The sequence below is a fragment of the Oncorhynchus kisutch genome, linkage group LG23, assembly GCF_002021735.2.
Source record: "Oncorhynchus kisutch isolate 150728-3 linkage group LG23, Okis_V2, whole genome shotgun sequence".
NCBI lineage: Eukaryota > Metazoa > Chordata > Actinopteri > Salmoniformes > Salmonidae > Oncorhynchus > Oncorhynchus kisutch.
Window position 1 is genome coordinate 40,899,326 of NC_034196.2, and position 19,217 is coordinate 40,918,542.

The following is a 19,217-nucleotide window of genomic DNA, read 5'->3' on the forward strand; positions in this document are numbered from 1 at the left end:
CTAGTTTCCCAGTGTATTTACTATTCCTTTCCAATAGATAGCAGCCAACGCTAGTTGAAGTCACTACTCTAGCGACAGGGACAGGGGGTTAGTGCGCACTGAAAGTAGTTTTATCTTCAAAGCAAGTTTATCTGGATTACACTTGAACCTGTTGTTATAGGAGGACAAGCTAACTAATACTAGTTTTACATAAGGCGCAGGCATTAGGCATATGTCTTGAAAAAAGTTACAGGAGGCTTGATTCACTAAATTAACTGGTTTTATTCTAACTCAAACCCAATGTAAATGCCACTTGCTTCTGGGTATGCTACCTTATGGAAGAGACGACACACGCAGGGATGACATGCCATACACCTTGTCCAATTCCCCCTTGTGCCCATAGGGTGAACTGGTGATAAGCTACCATCCTTTATACTCTGCAAACAAAATCATTAAAACAAGTTAGTCTGATACGGAAACTAAATCACAATGTATTTATAATGAGCACGCCCCATTATTGGTTAGAATGAGATTTCATTAATCATTCGGGGTGGCAGGTAGCCTGGTGGATAGAGCGTTGGGCCAATAACCGAAAGGTTTGCCAGATCGAATCCCTGAGCTGCCAAGGTAAAAATCTGCCGTTCTGCCCCTGAACAAGGCAGGTAACCCACTGTTCCTAGGCCATTATTGTAAATAAGAATTTGTTCTTAACTGACTTGCCTAGTTAAATAAAAAATGATGTCTTGATTTGAACTCTTTGTCTAATCAAAAGATGAATGCGTTACCATCGTGCCAAACAACGCTTGTGATAGACATTATTATAGGTTAAGCAATATGCTCAGCATATGTGGGACCTCCTTCAAGTCTGTTGGAAAAGCATTCCTCATGAAGCTGGTAGAGAGAATGCCGAAAGTGTGCAAAGTTGTCATCAAGGCAAAGACTAGCTACTTTGAAGAATCTAAAATATATTTTGATTTGTTTAACATGTTTCTGGTTACTACATGATTCCATATGTGTTATTTCATAGTTTTGATGTCTTCACTATTATTCTACTATGTAGAAAATAGTAAAAATAAAGAAAGACCCTTGAATGAGTAGGTGTGTCCAAACTTTTGACCGGGACTATATATCATTGGCAGTGGTGTAAAGTACTTCAGTAAAAATACTTTAAAGTACTGCTTAAGTGGGTATTTTTTGGGAATTTCTACTTTACCTTTTTTTTTTGATAACTTTTGCTTTTACTTCACTACATTCCTAAAGAAAATCATATACTTTTTACTCTGTACATTTTCCATGACACCCAAAAATACTCGTTACATTTTGACAGGAAAATGGTCCAATTAGCACACTTATCAAGAGAACATCCCTGGTCATCTCTACTGCCTCTGATCTGGCGGACTCACTGAACACAAATGCTTCATTTGTAAATGAAGTGTGCCCCTGGCTATCCGTCAATAATAAAATAAAATAAAGGAAAATCGTGCCATCTGGTTTGCTTAATATAAGGAATTTGAAATGGTTTATACTTTTACCTTTACGTTTGATACTTTAGCAATTCCATTTACTTTTGAAACTTAAGTATATTTAAAACAAAATACTTTTGGACTTTTACTCAAGTAGTATTTTACTGGGTGACTTTCAATTTTACTTGAGTCATTTTCTATTAAGGTATAGTTAAATAAAGATGAAATAAATCAAGTAAAAAAAATCTTTACTTTTACTCAAGTATGACAATTGAGTACTTCATCCACCACTGATCATTAGGCTGTAAGTATTTCTATTGGTCTTTTGTAAATGTATTATTGTAGCGTCACCATCTTTATTGCTACATTTTTTTTGTTGAAATGACACACAACTTTAAGCTACATATTAATATGACAGAGGTAATAAAGTGGCCATTGATCAGCACAGCATTTTGATTAAACAGGATCATGTTTGCAAACCTAACGGTTAAAGAAATCAGGAATGCAGAACAGGCTCATTAAAACCCTCTATTTATGAGTGACTGTGTTCAACACACCAGCACATGTTGTTATGTTGGACACCTACTGTACTGACAAGAAAATAAAATATACTATTTCTCAATGACTTGTATTGCTATATAAAACAGGTTTAAATAAATACAAGCAGTCACCACCTTACTACAATACAAAACAGCTCAATCTCGCATGATGGTCTTGTAAGTATAAAAGCAACGCTTGTTTTCATATAATAACGTAAAAGCTTTAAAGGGAAGTGGAATGGGATTAGTGTGGTGTGTGAAGAATCTAATACTTGAACATGTATGTGGTATAAATCACATTATTGTGGGAGAACAACCTCTAAGAGGATGAATGAGGCTGTGTGAGAAGGTTTGAATCCTAAGCAACACATTGTTTGAAGTACAATAGACCAATATAGCTACTGTGGAGTAGGCATGGTGGTGCTCGTGAATTTCTTTTCTTTCTCAGCTTCAAACCAATACCTCACTTAAAATGTCATTAGTTTTTAATCAGTTTTCACTTGTGATCACTGTGCAACAAATATTTCAACACTACATATTGGTTGGGTCTAAAATGGCACCCTATTCCCTATATTGTACACTACTTTTGACCAGAGACCTTTGGGCCCATTGTCGAAACCTGTTCCTGTTAGAAATCAAAATGACTTAGTGAGCAGATATTTTCATGCACCTATTCATTTTCTTCCCCTCATAAGATTCCATAATATCTCTGATTGGCATACATGACTGGTTTTACACACACGCACGCACACGCACACACACACACAAACAGACATACGCACAAGCCCATGCAAGCACACATCACTTTCAGAAATGTTGTGACAACAACAGTAACAAGGTATTTTATTTAACTTTCTCCTCCTATATCTGTGTTAACGTGCAGTAGATTCCATAGTATCTCTGTGTTAATGTGCTGTAGATTCCATAGTATCTCTGTGTTACCGTGCAGTAGATTCCATAGTATTTCTGTGTTAACGTGCAGTAGAGTCCAAAGTATCTCTGCGTTAACATGCAATAGATTCCATAGTATCTCTGTGTTCACGTGCAGTAGATTCTATAGTATACTGTGTTAACGTGCAGTAGATTCCATAGTATCTCTGTGTTAATGTGCAGTAGATTCCATAGTATCTCTGTGTTAATGTGCAGTAGATTCTATAGTATACTGTGTTAACGTGCAGTAGATTCATTAGTATCTCTGTGTTAACGTGCAGTAGATTCCAGAGTATATCTGTGTTAACGTGCAGTAGATTCCATAGTATGTGTCTCTGTGTTAACGTGTAATAGATTCCATAGTATCTCTGTTAACGTGCAGTAGATTCCATAGTATCTGTGTGTTAATGTGCAGTAGATTCCATAGTATCTCTGTGTTAACGTGCAGTAGATTCCATAGTATCTCTGTGTTAATGTGCAGTAGATTCCATAGTACTCCGGGTTAATGTGCAATATATTCCATAGTATCTCTGTGTTAATGTGCAGTAGATTCCGTAGTACTCCGGGTTAATGTGCAGTAGATTCCATAGTATCTCTGTGTTAACGTGCAGTAGATTCCATAGTATCTCTGTGTTAATGTGCAGTAGATTCCATAGTATCTCTGTGTTAATGTGCAGTAGATTCCATAGTATCTCTGTGTTAATGTGCAATAGATTCCATAGTATCTCTGTGTTAATGTGCAGTAGATGCCATAGTATCTCTGTGTTAATGTGCAGTACATTCCATAGCATCTCTGTGTTAATGGGCAATAGATTCCATAGTACTCCGGGTTAATGTGCAGTAGATTCCATAGTATCTCTGTGTTAATGGGCAATAGATTCCATAGTATCTCTGTGTTAATGTGCAATAGATTCCATAGTATCTCTGTGTTAATGTGCAGTAGATTCCATAGTATCTCTGTTAACGTGCAGTAGATTCCATAGTATCTGTGTGTTAATGTGCAGTAGATTCCATAGTATCTGTGTTAACGTGCAGTAGATTCCATAGTATCTGTGTGTTAACGTGCAGTAGATTCCATAGTATCTGTGTGTTAACGTGCAGTAGATTCCATAGTATCTCTGTTAACGTGCAGTAGATTCCATAGTATCTGTGTGTTAATGTGCAGTAGATTCCATAGTATCTCTGTTACCGTGCAGTAGATTCCATAGTATCTCTGCTAACGTGCAGTAGATTCCATAGTATCTCTGTTAACATGCAGTAGATTCCATAATAGGCTATATCTGTGTTACCGTGCTGTTGCTGTCATATGCTCGTGCAAACTGTTATGAATGACAAAGAGTCAGTGCTTCGAGTGCGTAATGAGTGGGTAATGAGTGGGTAATGAGTGGGTAATGAGTGGGTAATGAGTGGGTAATGAGTGGGTAATGAGTGGGTAATGAGTGGGTAATGAGTGCGTAATGAGTGGGTAATGAGTGGGTAATGGGTGCGTAATGAGTGGGTAATGAGTGGGCAATGAGTGGGTAATGAGTGGGTAATGAGTGGGTAATGAGTGGGTAATGCTTTACTTGTCAATGAGTTACAGTACATACTCAATGTGTATATTCCCCATATGTTTGATAAGCAAGTGAGGATGTTTGTAATTGTTGACCGTTTTTTACAAATGTATCTGCTGAACTTTGGCATTAACATATTTTGAGGGTGTTCAGTGGACATTACATGTTCCAAGCTAACTGTGTATGAATAGCACCCCAGCTGTGACTTCCTGAGTTGTGCAGTCAATGTGGCCTGATTGGGATACATGACTGGTTACACACACACACACACACACACACACACAGTTGAAGTTATTTTGTGACAACAACAGTAACAGGGTATTTTTGGTGGAAGTATTAAAGACGTCTCCTATAACTTTTGCAGCTGTCCGACTATCGAAGATTACGTTTTTACATTCAATTCCTTTCAAATACATTTTGTTATGAATTCGTTTTTTTTGTTAACAACAATCAAGTACCTTCAGCATTCGACTGTCTGTGACTGTGAATAAGTCTAGAACTACATAAGTATGGAGTATAAAGTGCTGTACATTAATGCATAGGTAGGGTATGACCAATATCAAGACTGTCTTGAATCTGATTCATTTGAGAGAAAAAAAACAGATTTACAAATTGAAAAGAAAATGAAGCAACATATTGTAAAAAGCTTTTATCTAAATTGAGAGCAAATGCATTTAATTTCACTTGGCTTCAGCATCAATTCTTCCCACTTTACTTTTCAACTGCTCTCATTATTGTTCACGTTAAGTCACTACATTAATAAGCAAATTCACTCTGGTCAGTGTTTCAGATTAAAAAAGGGAAGTAAAGTCATTAAGACAGGAAGTAGCAGCTAGCGACTTTAAAAAAATGAGGAAGCCTAAAAAAACACTCCCAATTCACAATATACTGCATATTATGTGCTTCCCTGCAGTGTGAGAGGATATCATACATATGTATTAAAGCAGTAAACTGACTTATTATTGTGTTGTTGTAGTTGATATCTTTTGTATTGTGGTGTTTTGAAATGTGTAGGCCCTCAGACGAAACTGTTCCTGGTGTTGCAACATTTGAAGTGACCTGCTCACATCCTGCTCAGCCCGCTTAGCAGTTGAACATGGTCGCCTCAGCGCAGGGTCACAGATAGAAGCAGTGGAACAGAGGAGTAGTCGTTTCTTCCAAGGTAAAGTCCCCTTCACCTAATACCTTACATAATGGTTTGGATAAGTTTCGATTCATATTGTGCTTGAGGTCAGAGATGGTAGTACTGTTGTTGTTGTTGTTGTTAGGAAGGTCAATTGTTTAGGGTCAGGCAACAGGGTGCAGAGACTGGATGGATCAGCAGACTGGGCCTTGGAGTAGTCTGACGATGTACAGCACAGTAGCAGTCTTACCAAAGATTTATTCAACTCCTTCACTTTTTGTTAAACTTTTAAGTAAATATGTGTGTTTTTTTTGTCAGTGTTGTCTTGCTTTGTTGCTGCGTTCCTTTCAACACATTTTGAGGGAGAACTTGAACACATTTCAAGCCAAACATTTCGATGAGCTCGGTCACAGTGAAAAAGTCTTGTGTTAACATTTCTTGAGTAAATTAAATGTCAGTCTTTTTTTTAAAGAATGATAACAACAACAACAATGGATAAAAATCATATGATTTGTACGCTGGTGAAAATCATATACATATATATATCATTTTTATCACTTTTTCCAGCACATAATTTGTATGTGTGGTGTGATGATTTGTTTGTGCTGACCTAAGATTCATCTCTGAATTGAGAATGATCTTTGTGGCAGATCTCACTTAGTAGGTATCACCCGAGAGGACTTTGGCATTGAATTGTATTGGTCACATACACATATTTAAGCAGATGTTATTGCTGGTGTAGTGAAATGTTTGTGTTCCTAGTTCCAACAGTGCAGTAGTATCTAACAATTCACTACAATACACCCAAATCACCCCCCCCCCCCCCAGCCGCTTAGACTTTTAAGAATTGAATTGATATTTCCATATATTTCTTGATACACCGCAGCTTGTAGATGCATCTTGTTGGTTCCTGGGTTTTGTTTTTATGTTTTACTCATAAAAGACAATTGTTGCATTAGAAAGATATATTTTTCAAAATAATTTCTACTTTTTGATGTACATTGGCAGACGATTGAACTTTCAAAGACTAATCAGCCTCAAAACCATTTTCGTTTTGAAGTGATGCCACCGTCTAATCTTTCATCTCTTCATTTCCACGTTTGGATTCCTTTTCATAACATTTTTTGGTGTGAGATCTGATCGACTTGTTGTTGAATTCAGGTTATAAACTACAATGAAAAAACAAATCATCCTCTTCTATTTCATATTGGTTTATAATTCATTTCTAGTGATAATTGTTCTATATTTATATTGTATTTTTGTATTATTTTTTTTATCCCAGGCCCCCGTCCCCCACAGGAGGCCTTTTAGCTTTTGGTAGTTTGTCATTGTAAATAAGAATTTGTTCTTAACTGACTTGCCTAGTTAAATAAAGATAAAAATAAATCAAATAAATACAGTAGTAATAGATGGAGGTATTACGCAGTACAAGATACCCTGAAATCCACTCAAATTTAGTTGATGCTAAAACAAATTTTGAGTCCACCAATTCACAGATAAATAAAGCACTCCTGCTTTCAAAATTGTCCCTTGTGGGATGAATGGAGTATTTGAATTGAATTCATTTGAAATATACTGTAAGCTGTGCTGGAACCTCTAAAACATTTCTTCATTTCAGTTACCTATTAATACATAAAAGGAACAACCAAAGAGAGATAAATTAAATGTAAAAGGTTTATAGATAAAAGCTAGACAGGAATTGAATTGATTGACTTCTTAGGCTTCCATTGACAATCAATACCCATGTAATTTCATGTGGTACAACTACGTTTTTTAAAGACATGTAGAAAGAATAAATATTTTTGAGTTTAATAAAACATAACTTGTTGCAGGAAGAGTGTTATTTTAACAGTCTGTATTTAGAATACAAAACAGGTAGTTCCAGTTTCACATTATAAAAGTTGGTACGTTCTGGTTCTTAATTCACAGAATACAAGACATTTCTTAACTTCTTAAAAAATGGTACTCATTGGAAACAAGAAAGAGAACTTTCTTATGATGAGATTATTGTGTAATGGTCTTTTACCATTTCTAAGTAAATACAAGGAAAATAGCTTTAACAATTAAACTGTAAAATGTACATTAAAAAAATGTGCAACTCATTCTTTTTGTCTTCTTGTGCTGCTTTGGGGGGCATGGTTACCATAGCAATGACCTTTTTGTACCAAACAGTTGCAGTGCTTTCTATTTGAATCTTTTGTGGTACTGACTCCTTGTCCTATATGAACACAGAGCTCTTATATATTCATCCTCCTCATTCTTCTTTTTTAGCATCTGAAGTTTTCATTTTTTTTCAGTAAAAGGCTAGTTCACACCTCTGCGTCCGTCTATCTGTCTTTGATGGGTTGCTAGTTTGAGGCTACAACAGGATGTCTATCTTCCATTGTCTTCAGTTCATTGTAGAATGTTTGTAGAAACCCAGCAATGTTTAGTCTAAAATGTATGCATTAACAATTAGAACTCGTGTTCCACATTTTGTTTTGTTACAGCCTGAATTCAAAATGGATTAAAGATATTTTTTCCCCTCACCCATCTACACACAATACCCCATGATAACAAAGTGAAAAAATGTTTTAGACATTTTTGCAAATGTATTGAAAATGATTTACAGACATATCTCATTTGCATAAGTATTCACACCTCTGAGTCAATACTTTGTGGAAGGACCTTTGGCAGTGATTACAGCTGTGCATCTTTTTAAGTCTCTAAGAGCTTTCCACACTTGGAGTGTGCAACATTTGCCCATTATTATTTTTAAAATTATTCAAGCTCTGTCAAATTGGTTGTTGATCATAGCTAGACAACCATTTTCAGGTCTTGCCACATTTGTTCAAGTAGATTTAAGTCAAAACCACTCAGGAACATTCTCGGTCTTCTTGGCAAGCAACTCCAGTGTAGATTTGGCCTTCATCTCCCAGTGCCTGGTGGAAAGCAGACTGAACCCGGTTTTCCTCTAGAATTTTGCCTGTGCTTAGCGCCATTCCATTTATTTTGTATCCTGAAAAACTCCCCAGTCCTTGCCGATGACAAGCATACCCATAACATGATATAGCCACCACTATGCTTGAAAATACGAAGAGTGGTACTGTTGTATTTGTATTTGTATTGTATTTGCCCCAAACATAACACTTTGTATTCAGGACTAAAAGTGAATTGCTTTGCCACATGTTTTGCAGTATTACTTTAGATGCCTTATTGCAAACAGGATGCATGTTTTGAAATATGTTTTAAAATCTATACAGGCTTCCTTATTTTCACAATTAGGTTAGTATTGTGGAGTAACTACAATGTTGTTGATCCATCCTCCGTTCTCTCCTATTACAGCCATTAAACTCTGTAACTGTTTTAAAAGTCACCATTGGTCTCATGGTGAAATCCCTGAATGGTTTCCTTCCTCTCCAGCAACTGAGTTAGGAAGGACATCTGTATCTTTGTAGTGACTGGTTGGATTGATACACTATCCAAGTGTAATTCATAGCTTCACCATGCTCAAAGGGAAATGTAATGTCTGCTTTTTATTTTACCCATCTACCAATAGGTGCCCTTCTTTGCAAGACATTGGAAAACCTCCCTGGTCTTTGATTGAATCTGTGTTTGAAATTTGCTGCTCGACTGAGGAACCTTACAGATAATGAATTGTATGTGTGGGGTACAGAGATGAGGTAGTCATAAAAAAAAGAATGTTTTACATTATTATTGCACACAGAGTGAGTCCATACAACTTGTTATGTGATTTGTTAAGCACTTCTTTATTCCTGAACTTATTTAGGCTTAGGAGTTGAATACTTATTGACTAAAGACATTTCAAGTTTTCATTTTTTATTCATTTGTAAGCATTTCAAATAACATAATTCCACTTTGACATTATGGGGTATTAAGTGTAGGCCAGTTTTATTCAATTTTAAGTTCAGGCTGTAAAACAACAAATGTGGAAAAAGTCAAGGGTTGTGTATACTTTCTGAAGGCACTGTACATGAAGCAAATGTGTTATTGTGTCTGCAGTGAGTGACCACAATAAAAAGGAACTTGTGAGAGGAAAGAAATAGTTTATTGGATGGATGAGTGTCATGACTTACCACCTACTTACTGTAAATAGGACTCTCTTCTTAAGTTCCAATGAAACACCCACAGTACAGTAGTATTGAAAGTACACTTCACAGTCAGTAGGAAATATAATGAATATAAGTAATACCTGTCTGTCCTCAGGCCAGGGCTACTACCTGTCCAAAACCTGCTTTTCTTAATGCGGCTATAATGACTTGAAGGCGACTGAGAAGATGCATTCAGAAAACCAAACAACTTTATGAACCCAAACTGATTTTTTTGCACCTTGAACTTTATTAAAGGGCTATTAACGTTAAAAAAATTCCTCCTCAACCAATTGTCTAAGAGAAAATGTATTGGTATCGAAGGTTAAAGAGATATTTCTCATGAACCTTTGGGGTTGTACCCTCTATAAAGTATTTGATGAATTATATTGGATAACTTCAGTGAAGAATCACACTGGACATGGCTGACATCAGAGTCATTATCTGGCAGTCTTATCTTTGTCGGTCAGGGTAACCACCTGTCTGTCCTCAGGCCAGGGCTACTACCTGTCTGTCCTCAGGCCAGGGTAACTACCTGTCTGTCCTCAAGCCAGGGCTAATACCTGTGTCCTCAGGCCAGGGCTACTACCTGTCTGTCCTCATGGCCAGGGTAACTACCTGTCTGTCCTCAGGCCAGGGTAACTACCTGTCTGTCCTCAGGCCAGGGTAACTACCTGTCTGTCCTCAGGCCAGGGTAACTACCTGTCTGTCCTCAGGCCAGGGCTAATACCTGTGTCCTCAGGCCAGGGCTACTACCTGTCTGTCCTCAGGCCAGGGTAACTACCTGTCTGTCCTCAAGCCAGGGCTAATACCTGTGTCCTCAGGCCAGGGCTACTACCTGTCTGTCCTCATGGCCAGGGTAACTACCTGTCTGTCCTCAGGCCAGGGTAACTACCTGTCTGTCCTCAGGCCAGGGTAACTACCTGTCTGTCCTCAGGCCAGGGCTACTACCTGTCTGTCCTCAGGCCAGGGTAACTACCTGTCTGTCCTCAGGCCAGGGTAACTACCTGTCTGTCCTCAGGCCAGGGTAACTACATGTCTGTCCTCAGGCCAGGGCTACTACCTGTCTGTCCTCAGGCCAGGGTAACTACCTGTCTGTCCTCAGGCCAGGGTAACTACCTGTCTGTCCTCAGGCCAGGGTAACTACCTGTCTTTCCTCAGGCCAGGGTAACTACCTGTCTGTCCTCAGGCCAGGGCTACTACCTGTCTGTCCTCAGGCCAGGGTAACTACCTGTCTGTCCTCAGGCCAGGGTAACTACCTGTCTGTCCTCAGGCCAGGGTAACTACATGTCTGTCCTCAGGCCAGGGCTACTACCTGTCTGTCCTCAGGCCAGGGTAACTACCTGTCTGTCCTCAGGCCAGGGTAACTACCTGTCTGTCCTCAGGCCAGGGTTACTACCTGTCTGTCCTCAGGCCAGGGTTACTACCTGTCTGTCCTCAGGCCAGGGCTACTACCTGTCTGTCCTCAGGCCAGGGTAACTACCTGTCTGTCCTCAGGCCAGGGTAACTACCTGTCTGTCCTCAGGCCAGGGTTACTACCTGTCTGTCCTCAGGCCAGGGTTACTACCTCATACACTTTCCTCCAAATAATTCCTTCACCAATTGCTAAGTTACCATTGAAAACGTCAGAGATAGGAATCTATTTTGCTTCCGAACAGTCCAATAAATCAGAAGGCTTTTCATGTTTTCCTTGAAGATGAGAGGCAGACTGTTAAAGTTATAGTATCTTATTACTTTAAACGAACAAACTGTAAGATTACCTGGTATTCAATGGCCATAACCAATTGATAGCAATACAAATAATTTTAGAACTGTCTAATCTTACCATTATCATAAATATGAACTGATCATGTTCATCTCATGGACTATCAGTCTTTGCATCCATAGGTGAAACACCTTCCCACTAACGAGATGGCAACCAGCATAGGTGAAACACCTTCCCACTAACGAGATGGCAACCAGCATAGGTGAAACACCTTCCCACTAACGAGATGGCAACCAGCATAGGTGAAACACCTTCCCACTAATGAGATGGCAACCAGCATAGGTGAAACACCTTCCCACTAACGAGATGGCAACCAGCATAGGTGAAACACCTTCCCACTAGCGAGATGGCAACCAGCATAGGTGAAACACCTTCCCACTAACGAGATGGCAACCAGCATAGGTGAAACACCTTCCCTTTAACGAGATGGCAACCAGCACAGGTTAAACACTTTCCCACTAACGAGATGGCAACCAGCACAGGTTACACACCTTCTCTCTAACGAGATGGCAACCAGCACAGGTTAAACACCTTCCCTCTAACGAGATGGCAACCAGCATAAGTGAAACACCTTCCCTCTAACGAGATGGCATCCAGCATAGGTGAAACACCTTCCCACTAACGAGATGGCAACCAGCATAGGTGAAACACCTTCCCTCTAACGAGATGGCAATCAGCATAGGTGTAACATACTGACTTAACGAGGTGACACCAATCGTTGCGCCCTACGTGTTAATGAGCTATAGGTGCTAAATTCCAACCTCTAAAAATAGGTGTGACCCTTGACAACACCCTGTCATTCCCTGCAAACATCAAAGCAGTGATGCGCTTCCGAAGGTTCATGCTCTACTACATCCATAGAGTATGACCTTTCCTCACACAGGAAGCGGCGCCGGTCCTAATCCAGGCACTTGTCATCTTCCATCTAGACTACTGCAACTCTCTGTTGGCTGGGCTTACCTGCATGTACCATCAAACCCCTGAAACTTCTTCAGAATGCCACAGCCCTCCCGGTGTTCAACCTACCTTAGTTCTCCCTTGTCACGCCGCTCCTCCACTAACCTCCAGTCGAAGAGCACATCATCTGGGACGGCTAGCCAACACCATATGACAGTAGCTAGCCCATATGACAGTAGCTAGCCAACCCCATATGACTGTAGCTAGACCATATGACAGTAGCTAGCCCAGGGGTGGCAGGGTAGCCTAGTGGTTAGAGTGTTGGACTAGTAACCAGAAGGTTGCAAGTTCAAACCCCCGAGCTGAAAGGTACAAATCTGTTGTTCTGCCCCTGAACAGGCAGTTCCTAGGCCATCATTGAAACTAATAATTGGTTCTTAACTGACTTGTCTAGTTAAATAAAGAAAAAATGAATAAATCTACAAGACCTTTAGTGCTTACCTACGGAGCAGTAAGGGGAACTGCCCCCCCCCCCCCCCCCTCTCCTTAACTTCAGGTTATACTCAAACCCTACATCCCTACCCAAGAACTCCGTTCTTCCACCTCTGGTCTTCTCTGTCATGGAACCCCAATTGTGGAACAAGATTCTCCCTAAAGTCAGGACAACGGAGTCCCTCTGCTCATCTTCTGAAAATGTCTGAAGCACCTACCTCTTTGAAGAGTATCTTAAAAACGCACTTATTTAAGAAACGTGTCTTTTCACACTAGTTTTGACTTTGCTGATAAATACTTTGAGAGGAAAATGTACTTGATATGATTGTGATATGTTGGTGTCTCACCTCATCTTAAGATGAATGTACTAATTGTAAGTCGCTCTGGACAAGAGCGTCTGCCAAATAACTAGAAATGTCAAATGAACATGCTGCAGTAGAGACTCTAGGGTTGTGCTATCTGGTTGTCATGCTGTGTGTGAACACGGCTCACTGAATTCTGCTCAGAGATGCAGTGAAGTGTTGCGGGCGTGTTTCACACTACGTCTGCCACATATGCCTTTACTGTAGAGTTACTGTGTGATGAGGCTGTCCTGTCTTTTGGAACATCTTGTATCAGTCATATAGCACAGTAGCAATATTAATGTAGGGTTTGAAATATATTAACCTTTTATTCAACATGTTCGAATTAGCCATAGTCAATATGTTGATGGAAGTTCTGTCTGTGGAATTCACTGTCCCATATTGCCGCCCCCCATTGAACAGTAGTTACATGGCTGGCACCTGTCAGGTACAGTGTAATAACTGTGTAGGTACAATTTGTTAGATAACTACTAACTAACTAGTGCACAATATCTGTCATCATCAGTAAATGCAAGTATTAGTAAAATAGGTTTTACGGAAGCTTTGAGTGGGGTTAGATGTGTGTGCAGTCAAACGATGGTTAGGTACTACATTCTCACATGTCGGATACCAACAGGTGTCCTGCACATTTCACTGTATCGTGATCTTTTGAATCCGTTCCCTCTCTTAGGTCTCCATTGAGAGAGTCATAGCAAAGCTTATTTCGGGTATTTCCAGTGCAGCCAAGAACCAGGAGACAAAATGGCCGACAATGTAAATGCCTTGCCCTTCTTTTACGGCAACATCACCCGGGAGGACGCGGAGGACTACCTGCGACAGGGGGGCATGGGCGACGGAATGTACCTGCTACGGCAGAGCCGGAGCTACTTAGGGGGCTATGCCCTGTCAGTGGCCTACAGACGGGAGTGTTACCACTATACCATAGAGAGGGAGCTCAACGAGACGTACGCCATCGTTGGGGGGAAGAGCCACCGAACCCCCGTGGATGTGATTGACTATCACTCCCAGAAAGGCGAAGGGCTGGTGTGTCTGCTGAAGATGCCCTACAACAGGCCCAAGGGCATGCAGCCCAAGGTGGGGCCTTTTGAGGACCTCAAGGAGAAGCTGATCAGAGAGTACGTGAAAAAGACTTGGAACCTGCAGGTTAGTAGAAATATTTGGGTTGACTGATTCACTGGTTAGTTGTTTGGTTGTTTGGTTCATTCATTTATTAATTGGTTCATTGATTCATTCCTTCATTGGTTCATTGATTCATTCATTCCTTCATTCATTTATTCATTTATTCACTGGTTCGTTGGTTGGTTGGTTCATTCATTTATTCATTGGTTCATTGATTCATTCCTTCATTGGTTCATTGATTCATTCCTTCATTAATTTATTCATTTATTCATCGGTTAGTTGGTTGGTTGGTTCATTCATTTATTCATTGGTTCATTGATTCATTCCTTCATTCATTTATTCATTGGTTAGTTGGTTGGTTGGTTTATTAATTTATTCCTTCATTCATGTATTTATTTTACACCTGACTTTACCTGAAGTGAACCTTAATGCCATTTTGTTACTCTATACCAACTTTAGTGACCAAAATAAAGGTAAATGAAATATTGATTGATTGAAAGGGAAATGACCCAATGCTGTCTCAAATGTGTTACTACTGTAGAGTAGGCCTAAAGTTATCAGACTGAAGACTTAGACTGGGTCTCAATTTACTGTTGATTTGATTTTATTAGGATTCATTTTAATTGGAGTAACAATAGTAGAGTACATAAAGTGCCATTTCTGAATGTAGTTGTGCATCAGCAGTTTTTATATTCTTTCTCAGTAAGCCCATGTCAGCAAAAAAACTTTTATTTTGGTAAGTTACCAAAAATCTCTCCACCCTATGCCAAAATGTGTAGTATAGCAGGAAATTAGTTGTAAAATTGCATATTTTTCTCACTAACGCATGGCAAAATGAGTAGAATTGCATGAAATTAGTTAGAAAATTTAACAATCTTCTCTCTGCCCAATGGCAAAATGTGTAGAATTGCAGCAAACTTGCTTTAAAACTGCAAAGAAATTCTCTCCACCCTAAGCCAAAATGTACAGAATAGCAGGAAATTAGTTGTAAAACTGCAGGCTAGGGTCGGCTATTTCTACCATCATGGTATACCTTCCCTATTGCTTGAAGCAGCCATAAAGTGGTCGGGGACAGATGTCATTGTATTATGTCCTCAGGGTGCGGCCCTGGAGCAGGCCATCATTAGCCAGAGACCTCAGCTGGACCATTGAAAACATTGTCAGAGATAGGAATCTATTTTGCTTCTCAACAGTCCAATAAGTCAGAAGGCTTTTCATGTTTTCCTTGAAGATGAGAGGGAGACTGTTAAAGTTATAGTATCTTATTACTTTAAAAGCACAAACTGTAAGATTACCTGGTATTCAATGGCCATAACCAATTGATAGCAATACAAATAACTTATCATTGCCCAATTTTAGAACTGTCTAATCTTACCATTAGCATAAATATGAACTGATAAAGTTCATAAAGTGGTCGGGGACGGGTCAGATGTCATTGTGTTATGTCCTCAGGGTGCGGCCCTGGAGCAGGCCATCATTAGCCAGAGACCTCAGCTGGAGAAGCTGGTCGCCACCACCGCCCATGAGAAGATGCCCTGGTTCCATCACACCATCACACGTGAGGACTCTGAATCACGGCTCCAGATGGGCTCTCGCACCAATGGCAAATTTCTGTAAGGGACCACTTAAAATTACTATGGCTGTCTATTGTAACATCTTATGGTTTGCTTTTGAATGGCCTCGGGTAAAACTGTAAGGTGTAAAAATGTATGAACCTGCCATAAGGTAACACCAGTCAACAAGGTTACTTAAAAAACTATGTGTCATGGTTGTGTGAAGTCCTGTTAGTTGCTATGATCTACTCTTAACTTAAACTTTGTCATTCTATTTGAGATCCTAACTAAAATCATGTGAGGATATGACATAGCAGAAAATTCTATGTGATAAAAACCTTTGTAGGTACTTTTTCCAAGCCAATTCTGACATGTTCATGTCAGCTCTTAGAGCTTGTAAAAAATATATTTTTTTAAAAGTTAAAAGCAAAGTGGTGTAGATTTGCTACGCTGAAAAGAAGATAGAAGACTGTAGAGGTCTGTAGTCTACACTATTTATAGTAAGATAAGTTTGTGCTGCGAGGCGCCAGCAGTGGCCTAGGCTGTAGAGAGAGAAGCAGGCTGCGGTTTCCGTTGTGACAGTTTGCAGAGGACTTCCTGGAGTGACCAAAGAGCAGGGGGGGGGGGGGGGGGGTGAGAGGAGGGGGAGGGGTTTGACTGCTCTACTTTATCTCATGAGAACATTCTAGAAGGGGCTCTTTGCAGTATTTTCCTTAAAACTCGTGTCCTATGTCATTATTTGGAATTCATTTATACATTTTTTATTCATATCCTGAATTGAATTCATAACATTTGAATGACCTCAACCTTGGTGTCTACAACAATAGCCTTTCCCTCCACAATTTCCATTACTTCAGTGTGTTTCAACAAATTTGGATTTATTTTTAATTAAATTTGCATTTTCATATTTAAATATACATTTTTTTTGTACTTAAATGTGCATTTTCATATTTAAATATGCATTTTCATATTTAAATATGTATTTTTGTAAACCATTTACTGTTAGGATTCTCAAATGCATAGCAATCATAAGGAATTCTGCAATTATATTTCAAAAAGGAGTTCCATGAAACAAAAGCTTTTATTTGTGAATGTCAATTCATCAATGTTGCCATCTAGTGTAGTAATGTATTTCATAGTCATTTATCAGACATTCTTATCCAGAGCAACTTACAGTAGTGAAAGCATATACTTTCATACTGCCCCTCTGTGGGAATCAAACCCACAACTCTGGTATTGCAAGCAATGTGGTCTACCAACTGAGCTACGCAGGACTCATCATTCAGTACTGTAGCTCAGTTTCCTGTGTTGTGGGGTCACTTTTCATCAAATCATCGACTACACAGTCACGTACCAATAGGAATGATTGTTTCGGAGTTTACAGTACTCATGCACCATGAGCTACTACCGAAGGCATATCTACTGAAGAATATTAGCCCATCAAAGCACTGTACTCACCTTGATGTAAGTTAGTTTATTGTAACTCTAGCACTCGTTCAAGTACACATGTTAGTCATTTAGCAGATGCTCTTATCCAGAGAGACTTACATTAGTGAGTGCATACATTTTTAGACTTTTTTCATACTGGTCCTCCGTGGGAATCAAGCCCACAACCATGCTCTACCAATTCTACCAGCTGAGCCACACAGGAACTATATTCAGTGCCGTAGCTCAGTTTCCTGTGTTCATTTTGACATTTTAGTCATTTAGCAGACGTTCTTATCCAATTAGTGCTTTCATCTTAGAAGATAGCTAGGTGTGAAAGCAACATATCACAGTCGTAGCTGCCCTGATGGGGAAGTTTGTTTCCACCTTCTTATGTTCATCTGTGTCTCTTCCATATGTCTCCCTCCAGGATCAGACAGCGGGACCTGAATGGTTCCTACGCCCTGTGTCTCCTACATGGGTCACAAGTCATGCATTATCGCATCGATAAGGACAAGGCTGGCAAGCTCTCCATTCCTGATGGGAAGAAGTTTGACACACTGTGGCAGGTAATATCGCAGACTGTAGAATTATTTAAGGTCCCACTTTAAACAAACTTCAATTTATAGGGCCAGTTTCCCGGACACAGATTAGGCCTAGTCCTGGATTCAAAAGTTTTACTCTCTATTGAAAATGCTTAGTCCAGGATTAGGCTTGATCTGTCTCCAGGAAACCTCCCTATAATACAGACCTGATAGATGGATTTATGCCTTGTAGGGCTAGATTCAATCAGATTGACAGCGAGCACAGCGTTGTTTTGTTGGAGGTAGAACTGCGTAAAGCGTATCGCATGCTTCCCAGTCGAAACAGTTTGTGCATATATTATATGTAAGCCATTAAGTCCTGAGGAGGTGTGGTATCTGGCCAAAATCTCCTGGTACTGGCTAAAGTTCATGATGCCATTGACCTAAACAAGAACCCCAGGACAAGTGTAAGCAAAGGGCCTCAATAGATCAAAGATCCACCACCATATTTTACAGTAGGTATGGGGTTCTTTTCTGCTCATGCAGTCACATATCAACGCCAAACCCATCACTGGTGTGTATGGTGTGCACCATCACTGGTGTGCATGGTGTGCACCATCACTGGTGTGCATGGCCACCATTTTCACGTCATCTGATTCTGGTTCTAATCTGGTTCTAATCCAAGTGCCAATGCCGTTTAGCAAACTCCAGGCGTTTACATTGATTGGATGACATGAAAATGGAGCTCTTTGGGCCACACACACCACTGCATGAGCAAAAAAGAGCCCCATACCTACTGCAAAATATGGGGGTGAATATTTTGATGTGCCGTTATCTTCGCAAGGTAAAGTATTTTAAACAGGGGGTGAATAATAAAATCTCTTTCTCTAAGCAATTGTATTAGAATAAAATAATAAATAAAATAATTGGAGCATACAATATAGCTCAGTATTTAAATGATTTTATGCAGTCATTTTTGCTTATCTTTATCAAGGTAGACAATCATTTCTGACCCTACTGTACTATGTTGAACTAAGCAAAACCAGACAATGAATGATCTATCAATAAACAGCATTTACATATTCCTATTTGGCCCAAAGTACCTATTAAAAATTGTGTGGTTCGAGCCCTGAATGCTGATTGGCTGACAGCCATGGTATATGAGACCGTATACCACGGGTATGAAAAAAAACGGTTATTTTTACCTCTCTAATTATGTTGGTAACCAGTTTATAATAGCAATAAGGCACCTTCGGGGGTTTGTGTCGTGACTAAAAACAGCCCTTAGCCGTGGTATATTGACCATATACCACACCCCCTCAGGCCTTGTTGCTTAATTAAACACTTAGGAGAAAAGACAGCAGGTTAACACATAGGCACAAGCTTCACCTGTTTTTGATGACAC

General features: G+C 39.6%; 1 protein-coding gene across 3 annotated transcripts in view; it reads left to right on the plus strand.

Annotated features, from left to right (window-relative positions):
- The first annotated feature begins 2,756 nt into the window (after nucleotides 1-2,756).
- The window catches only part of syk (spleen tyrosine kinase), a 36,381-nt gene continuing 19,920 nt past the window's right edge, over nucleotides 2,757-19,217 (plus strand). Inside the window, exons 1-5 of one of the 3 annotated variants that reach the window (XM_031802546.1) lie at nucleotides 2,757-2,819; nucleotides 5,479-5,626; nucleotides 13,862-14,334; nucleotides 15,763-15,923; nucleotides 17,719-17,857. In XM_031802546.1, coding sequence (XP_031658406.1) covers nucleotides 13,933-14,334; nucleotides 15,763-15,923; nucleotides 17,719-17,857 — 702 coding nt within the window. In that variant the 5' untranslated portion in view covers nucleotides 2,757-2,819; nucleotides 5,479-5,626; nucleotides 13,862-13,932. Of the gene's footprint in view, nucleotides 2,820-4,790; nucleotides 5,007-5,349; nucleotides 5,627-13,861; nucleotides 14,335-15,762; nucleotides 15,924-17,718; nucleotides 17,858-19,217 lie in introns of those variants that run through there. The other 2 variants (XM_031802547.1, XM_031802548.1) reach the window with 2 other exon arrangements.